Raw genomic sequence first — 14,136 nt, forward strand, 5'->3', positions numbered from 1 at the left:
TCGATTTATGAAGTCTTTGCAGGACTCAGGACTGATTTGTACTGGTACGTGAGTCCCATCTAAAACCCCTATGCACCCATCAAAAATGATGCAAATCAATTTAGCCTATGATTTACTTTTTTTGTGGGTGGGGTCCTTTGGAGCAATAATCGTCTCTGCAAAGGAGAACATGACATCTGCCACCTCACTCATCTTCCTACAAATGGTGTCCAAAGACCGCTCAAATCTGTCCTTGATTTGTCTACACGCTTGTTGTGATGCACAAGCCCATACGAACGTAGCAAGAGACTCTATAGATTCGACCTCTTGTGTAGAACGAAGCATGTGGTAAGTAACTAAGGTGTCATGCAACTGGAGGAATGCGTCAGGAGACATACGAAAGTTGTCGTGGCACCTCCCGGCATTCCTCAAATTCAGGTCAACCCATTGCTGACCGGTCATAGGTTGCAACTCGAGGTCCGAATTCACCATAGGACTTGAAATGTAGGTCACAGCAGCATATGCTTCTACAGCGGCTCCTACCAGTGGCGGAGCCAGGATTTTTGTATAGAGTATGCCGGAATAAAATTTTCATATGCAATTCAGTAGAATGCATATATAGTTTTGTAAATAATTCGGTAAAAATTCGGTAAATAGCATATAAAGTCTTGCATTCAACAATACGTGCGAAAGTTGCATACATTAGAATAAAATATGGTCTAGGAAAGTGCGAAAGATGCATAAACAAGCTTACACATACCAAAAGACTATGTCTTCTTATTTGGCCTACGCTTCCTCAAGTCCATGAAAGTTTGAATTATGTCTTCTTCATCCACTTCAAAGAAAAAGTCCTTCTCAATGTATGTGACAAGATAATCATCCAAAAGACTATCACCCATCTTGTTTCTCAATTTAGATTTCACAAAAGTCAATGCAGAGAATGCCCTTTCAACACTTGCTGTTGCCACCGGTAAAAGCAATACCAATTTGAGAAGCAAGTACACAACATCATACACCTTATGTCTTTTTTTTCAACAAGCTTAACTGAGAGATCAACAAGATTGTGTAGGTCTTTGAAGTCATCATCTTCTCTTAGTACATCAATAAAATTGTCAAGTTGGAAGTCCAGTTTTAGCAAGTCAGTGCTTGATATGTCATTAGGATAGAACTCAGCTAGTCTACGTACCTTCTATGCATCAAATGAAGCAAATGAGTTGGAAGGATCAAAGGCTGCCATACAAGAAAGCAACTCCATATTAACTTCATCAAACCGACTAGCAAGCTCTATGCTAATTTGATCAATGACCCCAATATATATTGCTCTTCTAAAGTGGTCATCATTATTTTGGTCATGAACAAATCGAACAGATCTTCCAAAAGGCACATAATTACCCTCCATAGCAGGAACTTGGACACCATGCTTGTTGCAAAATAAAATGACCCTATCAAGAAATTGATCCCAACCATGATTCCTTAAGTGTTCCATTCTTTTCTTTGCCGCTTTAACAAGTGTGATTGCATTAAGAATATCTTGCTCCCTTCTTTGCAAACACTCTGACAAATCATTTGTGTATCCAAGAATAGTAAACATTAAGTGTAAACAAAAAACAAAGTCAAATGACTCAAATGCACCAAGCATGGTATGTATCTTTGTCCAATCAGCTCTAACAGTAGTATCCTCTCCAAGAGTGAAAAGAACTTCACGGATTATAGGATACATAGCAATGATGTTGTATACAGCTTTGTAATGAGAGCTCCACCGAGTGTCACCGGGCCTAGCCAACCCCATCTCTTGATTTAATCCACTTCCAGTTTCAAGTTCACCACAATCAAGTGCTCTCATGAGATTCTCAATCCTAGCATCTCGAAGCATGCCGTGACGCTTACAAGAGACTCCAACAATATTCAGCAAGAGAGACACTTGATCAAAAAACCAAACACAGTCATTATTTCCCTTGGCAACAGCAACAAGAACTAGTTGGAGTTGATGTGCAAAGCAATGGATATAATAAGCAGAAGGTGACTCTTGCATAATCAATGTTTTCAGCCCTTTAATATCTCCTCTCATGTTGCTAGCCCCATCATAACCTTGACCACGAATTCGTGTCAAAGTCAAGCCATGACTAACAAGTAAAGCTTCAATTGCATCTTTAAGTGACAAAGAGGTAGTATCATCTATATGAACAACTCCAAGAAAGTGCTCACATGGCCTTCCCGAAGCATCAACATAACGCAAGCAAAGAGCTAGTTGTTCTTTATGCGATATGTTACTACACTCATCTACTAAAATTGCAAAGGGTTCTTCACCAAGTTCTCCAATTATTTTCTTTCTAGTTTCTATGGCACAACATTGAATAATCTGCTTTTGTATCATTGGGCTAGTCAAAGTGCAATTACTTGGAGCATTGTTTAGAACATACTTATTCACCTCTTCACTATGTGTAGCAACAAATTTTAAAAGTTCAATGAAGTTACCTCTATTGCTAGACTCTGCACTTTCATCATGTCCACGGAATGCTAATCCTTGATGCAAAAGAAACTTCAAACATCGAAGTGAATAAGTCAGCCTTTTCTTATACAGATAACGATCCTCATCACTCCACTTCTCAATTTTATCATCAATTGCTGCATCAGGATTCAGAAAACCAAAGTATTTCTCTTGGGCTGCCTTATGTGCCTTAGAACGTGCATGTTTCAAAAGTGTATTCTCTCCTATATTCCAATTTTTCCAACCTTTCACAGTAAATGCATCAGTTCCCTTTCCCTTACTTTCTTTGTTTTTGAACAAGTAGCATACAAAGAAAAACACAGCATCTTTCTTGACACTATATTCAACCCAAGAAAAATTGTGAAACCACACAAAATTGAAATGACGTTCTCTATCTCCAATCCACCTTTTTGGGAACTCATGTGCATATGGCTGAAATGGACCTCTAAGAATATATGCTCTTCGAATTGCATCATGATCATTAGCATGGAAACTTGCAATGGGTTGTCTTTCACCTGGATCATTTGGAAGACGACTCACGTCATAAGTTGGTGGAGCCGATGGTGGTAGCGGTGGTGGCGGTGGAGGTGGCGTAGGATTCACAATTTCTTCAATTACTCTCTCTTCCTCTTGCTCTTGAGTTGCCTCCGGATGTGGTGGTGGTGGAGATGGCATAGGATTCACATTTTCTTCAATTACTCTCTCTTGTTCTTGAGTTGCTTCCGGAGGTGGCATAGGATTCACATTTTGCCTCTTTGCTGCATGCTTTCGAAAAAGAGATGCAATATCTCCATCCCTCTTCATAATTCAATCACTCTACAATCAAATGTCAAAATTCATAGTGCATCAGCCATCAAGCCGTTATACTAATTAAAAAAGGCCACATCATGTTACAAATTAAGCAATCAAACTATTGGAATCGAAGTTAGGGTTTAGCACATTTGTACTGCACAACTAAAATATTATCTTTTGGTAGCTGTTTTCATGAATATGATGATTTCCATAGGCTAGCTGTATCATGCACAACAATTTCATATGCTTGTTGACTATCGCATCCATACCCAAACAGCCAAACTGGTCCAAGAATGTAGCTGCTAGTAGTTCAACCCATACTAGACGCCAGATCGAAATGTGCCTCCTTGCAAGCATTTAAACAAACATGCGACCTTCATGGGTGAAAAACCCTAACTCAAATTGATTACCAGCAGACCAAATTGACAAAACAGAGAGAAAGAATGGCATTTCATTTCCTGTTCGCATGCGCGATTGCGCGGGGGCGGGGGGGCGCGCTTACCGGCGAAGGTGGGGACGACGTGGACGCCGGTCGCCGGGGCCGCGGGACGCCAGGATAGGAGGACGGCCTTGATCTGCTCGCCAGCTCGGCCGACGGCCGGACGGCCGGTGCTGCCGTGCTGGAGCAGTGGAGAGTGGAGACTGGAGTGCTGGGGCCTGGGGTGGGCAGTACTGATGCTGGGCGTCTGGCGGCTGGAGTGGAGTCTGGACTGGTTCTTCACGAGTGCCTTAGTGCTGTTTTCTGTGCCCTACTACCCTTGCCTCCTTGGTGGGCTCTGGGCTGGCCGGCTGGGCCAGGGTGGTCCTTGGTGGGCTGGGCCTTAGGGTATGCCGCGGCCCACCTGGACCACCCTGTAGCTCCGCCACTGGCTCCTACTCCCGCTAGCTGATATATGATGGAGCTAGCATCACTGGATGTGTCACTGTTGTTCGATTCATCAGCGCTGCTGATTATGACAACACCCTGGGTGGGGAGTAGGCTTGAGACAACATACAACGTAATGTTGTTAGATGATAACCATGCAATATTGAAACAACAGCCATGCATTACTTGAGGATCACGTGTTACCTAGTCTTAATGATTTGCTCTAAAGTTCGTCAGATCTGCCCCCTTGGATTCCAAATGTTGGCTGTTCTCTCATGCATTGCTCTGACAGCAAAGGATAGTAAGAATGGATTAAAAAACAAGAAAATAGCAGCTGCACATAGTTTATTACAACATCACCACAAGTATGCAGGAACCTGCAAATGTATCTACTGCTGCAGGTTCCCCCTCCCTGTTGCTGCCTCCAGGTGCTGCTGCTGCTGGTCCCCCTCGCTGATTGTGCCTCACTGCTGCTGCTGGTCACCCCTCCCTGCTCCTGCCTCCAAGCTACTGCTGCTCAACAGGCTCCTCACTAGTGTCGTGCGGATGGTACATGGTCAACATACATCTCACCAATGGAAAAAATTAATTTTCTGCTCAAATTCAGTGAACATGAACGAAACAGAAGTTAGACCCATGTACCCCTTGCTCCTGCCTCCCAGCTGCTGCTGCTTCCCCTCCAATCTCCTACAAAATCAAACTCAACCTGATTACTTAATGATGCAATCAATGGAAACCATATGTGTGTTACCTAGCGATAACCAAGTGCAGAATATTATCTAAGTAATGTGAGGGAGACATCATAGACCACAACTTATTTGGAAATTAAAACACAACGCAACACACATTGTTCAGGACATAGGCCACATTACATGCTTAGAAAATTAAACCTAACGGCAATAAGAAAATTAAACCTAATAGCAATAAGTTCAACTGGACAAGTCCACTGCACTTGAAATTAATGACAAGTAAACAGTAGCATCGCAGATGCCGATCCTTGGGACTACTTGTTATGCCAGCTGAAATTGATCCAATGCATGCTGGTTCTCTTTGGTTCTCATAGTCGTGAAGATGCAGCTATTCACTGCATTCTTGCATAGATGTGTTGCCATGCAGTACAGATCAGTCCCCTGCTCGATACCGTCTTGCTCTAAAATGTGCCTCACCAGATCAACCTCCTCTTGCTCACGGGTAAGGGCGCGGCAGCACCGCATGACCACGGTTTCGGACATGTCTCTGATGCAGTCTTCCAAGCTATCACTCTTCTTTTTAGGAGGGCTGTCAACAACTTCCTCTCTCACTGGCCTTTTTGACGAAGGCCCAACACTAGATGCAGCAATGGGATCCTGTGACACGAAGGGCGGAGTGTCCTCACTCTCAGTAGTGGGTGTTGCCTTCCTAACACCTCCGGCACTAATTAATGTCCCTCTATCTTGGATGGTGTGGCCGAACAGCTCATTGAGTTCTTCATAAAAGGGCGGTTGAGTCCCAACAGGCTCCTCACTAGTGTCCTGCAGATGGTACAAGGTCAACATACATCTCACCAATGGAAAAAAATTAATTTCCTGCTCAAATGCAATGAACATGAACGAAATAGAAGGTAGGCCCGTGTACCCATGCAGGGGCTCCCGGAACAATGCATCAGCTATAATGCCACCAGTATTCTTGTCACGTCCTAGATCACTCTAGGTTTGAAGGCCCCCGCCAGTTAACGAACGCTCTTCTCATGGTGGTCAGTTTGTTCTGAATCTGCTTGTTGCCATAATTCAGACCTGTCAGCTCTTTGAAGTTGCAATACATGTGTTGCCATCCGAGCCTACTTAACCCCATCTTGTTGTAATTCATTTGGTTCTTCTCAGCTATGCATAGGTCCAGGAAGATTTTTGCTGTCGCCGGGTCCCAATTTGCACGGTTGTTACTCATCTGTGCCCATGTGAAAATGTATTGTGTAATTTGATATGTGTGCTACTTCTATTACATTAGCAAGGACAAGCAGCACATAAAAAAAAGACAAAAAATAAGCATCAGTACGTAATGAGCATGGCACTCGCCTTGGCCCTTGGCTTCCCGCGTCTAGAACGGAGGTTGTAGTGCCTAGCGGGAGGGGAAGAGCACGAGGAAGTTGATGAGGATGCCAACATGGGCAACTGTGACCACGAGCTGTGTATTTGCACAAACTGATGAGAACTGCAACGGGCAAAACAAATGATTGGACTAAGCTGCACTTCAATGTTCAAGGCAATGGATACAACATGTTGAGGGTATGAACAAATGAATGAACTAAGCACATAGAATGACAGTTGTCACCTTAAGGAAAATGGAGTCCCATGCTTGATCACAAAATCAATTGTAGCAAACAAGGTGGAGAAGTGTACTTGCAGTCGAGAAGTCAGCGTTAAAATAATTTTAATAGTGTTGAAATAGTTACATGTAGGTTGTCGAAAGTAGATGTTGCATAACAGTTAGAGTGAAATAGTGGAAAAAATATGAACATCACATGAATGACATGACCATAACCAAAATACTAAAGAAAACAACACATACAACACATGCAACTGAAGAATTTGATAAGTATAACAACACATGTAACACATGGAGCATACAGTAAAGCACATATAACATTACAGTACATCTCTACTACTAACAAAATGGTAGTGTTAGCGTCTCCCACCCTGTGGCTTCGCGGCAGAGCCACGGCCACCCCACCTCGCCCGCCCAGCCGTCGCGCTGCAGCATGTCCGCCCCGGCCGTTGCCAGCCTCGTCGCCGCCCACCACGCCGCTCGCTCGCCCACTGCGCCGCAGCCCTTCCGCCGGCCTCGCTGTCGCCCTCCTAGCCATCGCATCGCGGCCCGCCCGCCCAGCCGCAACTGGCCTCGATGCGCCCGCCGCGCTGCAGCCTGCCCGCCCGTCCTGCTCGCTCGACCGTCCCGCAACACCCCGCCTGCCCGGCCGCCGCCGTGGCTCACCCAACCATGCGCCTGCTGCTAGGTCCGCCCAGGCGGCTACTGGTGCACCGGTCAGCGGGGCACTGCCGTCGGTAAGCGCTGCCCCAAGCGTGCCCATGCCGCTAGGCCACGCATACGCCCCCGCATCTGGAGGCGCACATGCGGCGGCAGAGCGCCTCACTGTCCTGGCGCCGGCCCTCTAGGGCGCATGGCCGGGATTGGAGCGGCGCCTCCTGCGACATCGGGTAGCCCACCGCCGGATCTGCCGATTTGCACCATCAGGGCCTCGTTTCCGGCCTCCGCTGCTGCCCCATCATCAATCGTAGGAACCGCCACCTGCTTCGGAGGAGGAAAAAGAAATTACAGGAGCACGAGGAGGTAGGCGGCAGGAGCGAGAGGTGGAGCGGAGGCGGTTAGAGACGACAGCAAGAAGGCAAGGGCGGCTCCTTGGCGCAAGGCAGAGGCACGGAGCCTGCTTTCCAGGCGGTGCGTGGCATGGGTGGCTGCGCGAGCGGTGCAAAGAAATAAGAAAAGGGGACCAGAAAAGGAGCCACCGCAGTCCGCAGGAAGGGGATAAGGCAGGCAGACCCGCAAGGAAAAAAAGAATGAAAGGGAAAAATGAAAGGGAGGAAAGAGAAAAATGTATGAAGAAAAAGAAATAGGAAGAAAAGAGAAGAAAAGGAGATAAGAGTATTATGGACTTTTGATCCTGTTCTATTTTATTAAAAGATTACGAGAAACTGTTTTACCAAATATTTTTCTAACAAACCAATCAAGAGCTAGAAAAAGCTGCTCATCGGAGAAGTAAGAGCTAGAGCCATTTCTGAAGAAGCTAGAGCCGTACCAAACGGGCCCTTAATTTTGAGGTTTTGTGACATGTTTAATGGTAGACTCATCTTGTTAAATGATTTTGCAGGACATTAAGGATTTGAAAAAATCTGATAAATTAAGAGAAAATTAAATATTAGTATCAGCTAACAAGTAGTTATTTACTTGATATTTTCCGATTAATTTCTTCACGGGATGTTTCGAGGTGCATACATGATCTTGGACAGAGAGTTAATGGAATTTTGTAGTTAAACATTTCTATCATAAATACTATAGGTTTTCCCATCAATGTCTTATCTAGTGTGCAATTTTTTGTGAAATTTCTTTTGACAATGTTGAGTTGTGTCATTAATTTCTTTTTTTATTTTGACAATTTCTTTTGACTGTGTCTTATTTTGTGTGTCATGTTTGGAGGTTTTGCTGGTTGCTATGGCCACAAGATACAATCATGAAGATTTTGAGAAAGGAGGCATGATGTTTTAGAAAATAAATTTTATATATACCCTGATCAATGAGCATGGATTCCGGATCATTGGATTAGGAATGAGCAGATCCTCTGTGGTTCAATTGACGAGTTCAGTAATGGAATATAAGTTCAAAATTTGATCTTTTGAAAATTTTCATATGCCTTTTCTTTTAGTTCGTTTAAAGTTGATGTGTGTGTATTGGTTCAAAACAGCATATTGCTAGATTGTAATGCCTGATGATCAGAAAATTTTCAGCTCCCATAGCAATGCATGGATATAGACCTATCTCTACTACTAAAAAGCACACAGTGTCCTCGTCGCACCCCGTGGCTCTGCCTCCACACCACCCCTATCACGTAAAAAAAAATGCACGCCAGCGCTCCCCCTCGCACTTGCCGCCGCCGCATCTCTCGCCTCCTCCTCGCGACGCTCTTGCCTCCCCCCGCAGGCCGAGGCCCAACCCGCTCCGCTCTTGCGCTCCCGTTCTTCCTCTGGGCCGGCCGAACAGATGAAATTGGCCGGAATTTTGGCAGGACGGAGAAGATGACGGCAGCGGCGGCTCGATCTGCTCCATGGGCAGTGACATCCGGTGGGGTAACGGCGATGTGATGAGGTGGAAGAGGTGCAGATCGGTGAGGGAAGCTCATGGCGGCCTCGGGTTGGTCCAACGGCCGGTGACCGCGGTGAATCGGCTCGGCAAACTGTAGGCGGCGCTCGGCTTCCTCTGCTCCGACGGATGGTTTGCGACGGGGATCGATGGAACGGGGCCGTGTTGTCGTCCCAACCCATATGATAATTGCATTGCGTCAGCCGCTTTTGAAAGGCTGACGATGATGATTGCCCGTAGCATCGGGCCTTTACCTAGTACAACTAAATCTTTCTAATGTGACTAGAATATTTAGCATCAACTAAGTTTCTTTATTCAATGCTCATTAACATTGAAGATAGATTATCCAAGAGACAAACGAATTCGAATTCAAATGTATGAAAACATACACAACTATAAGAAAAATTAACCTATGAGAAAGTATTTGATCTATAATATGAACTATAGGTATGATTAGTTCCTTGCTGAGCTTAGTCATAGCTCAGTTGCAAACACTAGTGCATATCAGGTAGTTCTGGATCATTATGAACTATAGGTATGTTTGGTTCCATATTTGCCTGGGATCAATAGTTGGTTAGTTGGCTTGATGGCAAGCTGCATTTGCAGAATTTGCTACGTGCTACAGCAATTAATACAGGAATTTGAGGAATAAGCTAACTTTCCACATGAGGCTGAGGGGGAGCTAATTTGAATCTTCATCGAGAACAACGATTTTGCTGCCGGTATCAAGAGCGGTGCTTCGGCGAAGCAGCGGTCCGCGGCAGCGCCGGGCTACAAGGCGGATCTAGGCTACGCATCGGGTCCCTGCAGAGTAGGTAGAAGGTCTGGTCCTACGGCTCACTACAGTGGGCTCATCGACGGCTGCAGCTCACGCCGACAGCAAGGGTGGAGGGTAGAGGTGTGTGAGAGGGTGTACCAGTCGGGTAGCGGAGGTGAGATGCTGAGGCGGGTCGATGCAGTGCAAGCATCGATGCTTGCTCGGCATGGTTGTTCTGCCCGCCGGCTTGATGGAGAGATCTATGCGGCGGCGGTCTTCATCCTCGTGCTCTTCCTCCACGGGTCCCTCTCCTCTCAATGCTGGGGGGTGCAGCGGAGAGATCTAGGCGGCGGTGGTCTTCATCGTTGTCCTCCTCCTCCACAGACCGCTCTACTCCCTCTCCTCTTGGTGAGGCGGCGGCGGTGAATAGATCTAGATGGAGGCAGCCTCCATCGTCGTCGTCCTCCTCCACAGGCCCCTCATCTCCCTCTCCTCTCGGTGCGGCGGAGTGTGGGGGAGAGGGAGATGAAACCCTAGAGGCATCGATGGAATGAGGGAGTGAGAGGAAAGGAGGACGGGCTACGGTGGATAAGGCCAGCCGAATGGCTTGGCTGACCAGCCCAGCCGGAAGCAGCCCAGCGGCTGCAAACAGCCCAGCCGAACGGCTTGATAGTAAATGGTACTACAAAATGCCTAATAATTCGTCGTCTAGCAGTACAAAGCTAAACTAGCAAGCAAAACAAGTTAGTAGGCGTCAAGCAAGCAGAAGCACTAGCTCATCGGCGCGGCGCACAGGGAGGAAAGGAGTGGTTGGTCCTCAGCAGCCAGCGGGCGGTGCAGGCGTGCAGGGGCTAAATCTCATTGATGTTGCTCACCACCTTGCTGAATCGTCGTCTCCAGATGCAACGAACAGGGGTGTACGGGACTACCAACAGGCAACAGCCGTTGCTGGCTTGTAGCCATAAAATAATTGGACCGTCGACGTGCATGCTTGCCTCCCCGGCCCATTACGGGTCTTGTTTCTCCTCTGGTTGTCCGACCCAAACGCTCAATACATAGGTCCGGGTCTCCAGTAGCTGCTCCGGCCACCGGGATAGCCCATGGTTCAGGGGGGTTTGCTCCGTCAGTAGGTGGGGGCAGCTGCCCCACTGTGCGGTACGGGAGCTCCACCTATGCTAGTGAGTCGGGGTATTACATAATACACCGCAAACACCTTCAACACATCACTACAGAACTTTGCAGTTTGTGTTACTATCAGTCTTCAAGTTGAGATGTCAATTTTCCAAATAAATACCGAGTCAAGTTTCATCTGAAGATTTGGGGCTATATAGGGATATTGGACCTGTGGAATGCATACGGAGTTACGGACAATCCAGGACAAGTTGTGCAATATATAGTTGCTATCCTCTCTAAACCCAGCGCTCCGTTCGGGAATATATAAAAATTTGAATTATCTGTTTTTGTATCCGCTAAAAACATCAATATGGATATCCGTATTCATTTTTTATTTTAATATGGATGACATATAGATGTATCAGAATTCTATTAGATTCTATATCCGTATTCGAAATAAATGTGGAATATCCAAAAGAAAAAGTACACAGTGAAACAATTTTAAATTTATCTCAATGACTATTTAGTGATGCACACCATTTAAAATGATTAAAAGCTATCCATATGATAAATGCCTAATAGTGTTATTTCTAATATTACTAATGATACAGATTAAGTTTAATTATTTAATTTATTTGTTTAATGATGAAATTATTTATATTTGTTAATGTACTTATTTATTTAACGACAAAATCATTTTTACATATGTGCTAATTATTCATTATTTGAATATTTATTGAATTATTTATTTACATTACATTTTATAATTTGTTTGCCATATTTAGTTATAAAAGTTATGTATTCATAAGTATGTCCTTTTTATTAGCTATGTTTATGTGAATGTGCTATATACTGATCTTTGGCTCTCTAGTCTCTACTATAGAATGATTGATAAATAAAATTGATACTAGCGATGAAACTATCTTTCAAATTGAGAAGGCATCTGAATCCAAATTCAAACTATTCGTTTTGTATTCTTATCCGATAATATTCATGTTCATATTCAAATTTGGATTTAAGTGTGTAAAAGGTGCTATTTGCATCCGATTTCATAAGTATCGATCCGAGAGGTGCCTGCTGATGGGGTATCAGAAAATTTTCCTCAAGCAAGCAGGGGCCAGAGCAAAGCTTCACCTCCACCGTGGTGCGCCCCTGTAGTTACAATCAATTCGATTTTGGCGACTGGTCAGCGGTCTTTTGATGGTGGTAGATGGCTGGGGAGGGAAGATAGGTCAGACGTGCTTGTGGAAAGAAAAAGCCCAGCCTGGATCCTGGATTGCAATTGGATTCGTATTATTCTGATCTCGTATGATCAAATTTAATTTGAAATACCACAAATATTTCCACACCAATTCCCAATGACAAGGTTATGATATGCTGTCCAGAAAAAAGAACAAGTATTTTCATGCAGTGAAGGAACAGAAATTCTATTCTAAAATGAGATCAACGGAAAGAACAGTGCTTCAATAAGACAGTGCCAAATCTCGATTAGAAAGAAAGATTACTGGAGTGGCAGTTACGTTGCTGCAAGGAAGAGCTAATAGTCTTATTAAAAAGTACATATTAGTTCTGAAGAAGATTCATGTCATCTTCTGATCATAGAGCAGGTTCTACTTCATCTTGGACATTGATTTCTCCTTGGAACTCTGCCGCCTCTCCAGAATCCAGATGACTCTACCGCCTATTGATAATTCAGAATATTTGATTTAGGATTCCTTTTCCAACGGTGGCTTGCCAAGAACAACCATCACATTCACCTCATCAACCACTTCACCGTCCAGTTCAATGAACATGTCTTCAGTTATATCCATAACAGTGAGACCTCCATCCACTCTGGTGCTCACCACGGTGATGATCTCCTTGTAGCGATTATCTGGCGGCAGCGCCCTGACCTGCGTTTGCATCATTGTTACGGTGACACTGCACTTGGATCGTGGTGGGACAATGCCTTTCTCTGGTTCAGTGCGTAAGCGGCGTAGGCTTGTCTTTGTGATGAACGCAAAGTAGCCATCCATGTCGTTTTTCAGCTCTATTGTGTGAAATATCTGCTGGCCAAGTTCTTCAAAGGGAAAATGTATTTCCAGTGGCTCAATCGCAAGCATGTTCTCCGAGCAAGGGATTACCTGAGATGGAGGAAAAAATGCCTTACCACAGCTTGTCAAAGCTGATAGTGCTCTTGAGGATCAAGGAGCATATATGCGCTTACATGGGATTGGGCATCGTTAGTGTCGATTTCGTTGAGCTCATCTATTATGTCTGATATGTCAGGTCTGCGTGTCGGGTCATGTTGTGTGCATCTTTGCGCCAATTCCAGGCATTTTGTCACTTGTTGATAAGCCAAGGGTGTATGTTTCGATGATTTCATCCACTGTGCATCCATCTTCTAAGTACCTGCCATTTCACGATGATAGTTCAGATATTACTACCAAAACATTCATTGCAAATGATGTTAATTAACATGCATCATCTTATGAATATAGCCCAGATAACGTTAGCTATATTAAATGATCAATGGTATGACCCGTTTGGAATATATGTCAAACAATCCTAATTCCGGTGAAAACTGAAGTGTTCGCATAAGAACCTAGAATGTTCATCATGCGAAAGTAAAATCCCAGTGGTAAAAAAAATTAAAGCATACCAAATAATGGCATACATGTAGCAACGCAGTAACCCATTTTAAAATTCTAAAAGTACAGAGAAAATGAATTCACAATATGTTTCCGGTAAGCAGCATGACTGCAGCTAATTTCAATCCATTGTATTCCTCAACCCTATAAAAACGAATCGTTGTAGATCTTTATTCCTTTTTTCTCATTTCAAATTAAGAAAGTTTTGAAATATTTTGTTCTTTAGTTAGTTTTAGATTACTGCAGTGTCTTGAATGCCACCATAAAGATAGTGGGGACAAACAAATTAAAATTTGAAAGAAAGGTACATTCAATTGAGTTTGAAATTTAAACACTCATTCCACTGTTTTGTTTTGTTTATTCTCCCAACTGCCACTCTAACCTTTTACTGCCAATACATAACATTATTTTGTTATATCCAAGATTCTCATGTCACTAGCAGAACATCGTTATATTGTTGTATAGAAAGAACGCTTCAAATATATAGAATAATATTATATTGTTTCTTAGTGGCTTTCATGACAATTATTTGTTTGGTTTGTTGTTGTGCCTATAACAATAGAACAAAAAGGTTACTTCAAGAAATAGCTACATCCCAATGCGATATATACCATCTTCCAACATGTTAATAACGTGTAGAACTGTAATTTATATGAGAACGACT

General features: G+C 44.1%; 1 protein-coding gene across 1 annotated transcript; it reads right to left on the bottom strand.

The window, feature by feature from the left end:
- Positions 1-5,134: 5,134 nt before the first annotated feature.
- On the bottom strand, positions 5,135-12,857 carry LOC112903595. The gene is made up of 2 exons (XM_025972842.1): positions 12,600-12,857; positions 5,135-5,635 (listed from the first exon to the last, which is right to left on the bottom strand). Exons 1-2 carry the CDS (start codon positions 12,855-12,857, stop codon positions 5,135-5,137), a joined length of 759 nt encoding a protein of 252 aa, XP_025828627.1.
- Between the last annotated feature and the right edge of the window lie 1,279 nt (positions 12,858-14,136).

The sequence above is a fragment of the Panicum hallii genome, chromosome 8 (assembly GCF_002211085.1).
Source record: "Panicum hallii strain FIL2 chromosome 8, PHallii_v3.1, whole genome shotgun sequence".
NCBI classification, from domain to species: Eukaryota; Viridiplantae; Streptophyta; class Magnoliopsida; order Poales; family Poaceae; genus Panicum; species Panicum hallii.

Coding starts and splice junctions, on each gene's coding strand:
- LOC112903595 (XM_025972842.1), bottom strand. CDS start 12,857: ATGGATGGCTACTTTGCGTTCATCACAAAGACAAGCCTACGCCGCTTA. Junction 5,636..12,599: donor ACGGTGAAGTGGTTGATGAG/GTGAATGTGATG, acceptor TACCATCTGCAG/GACACTAGTGAGGAGCCTGT.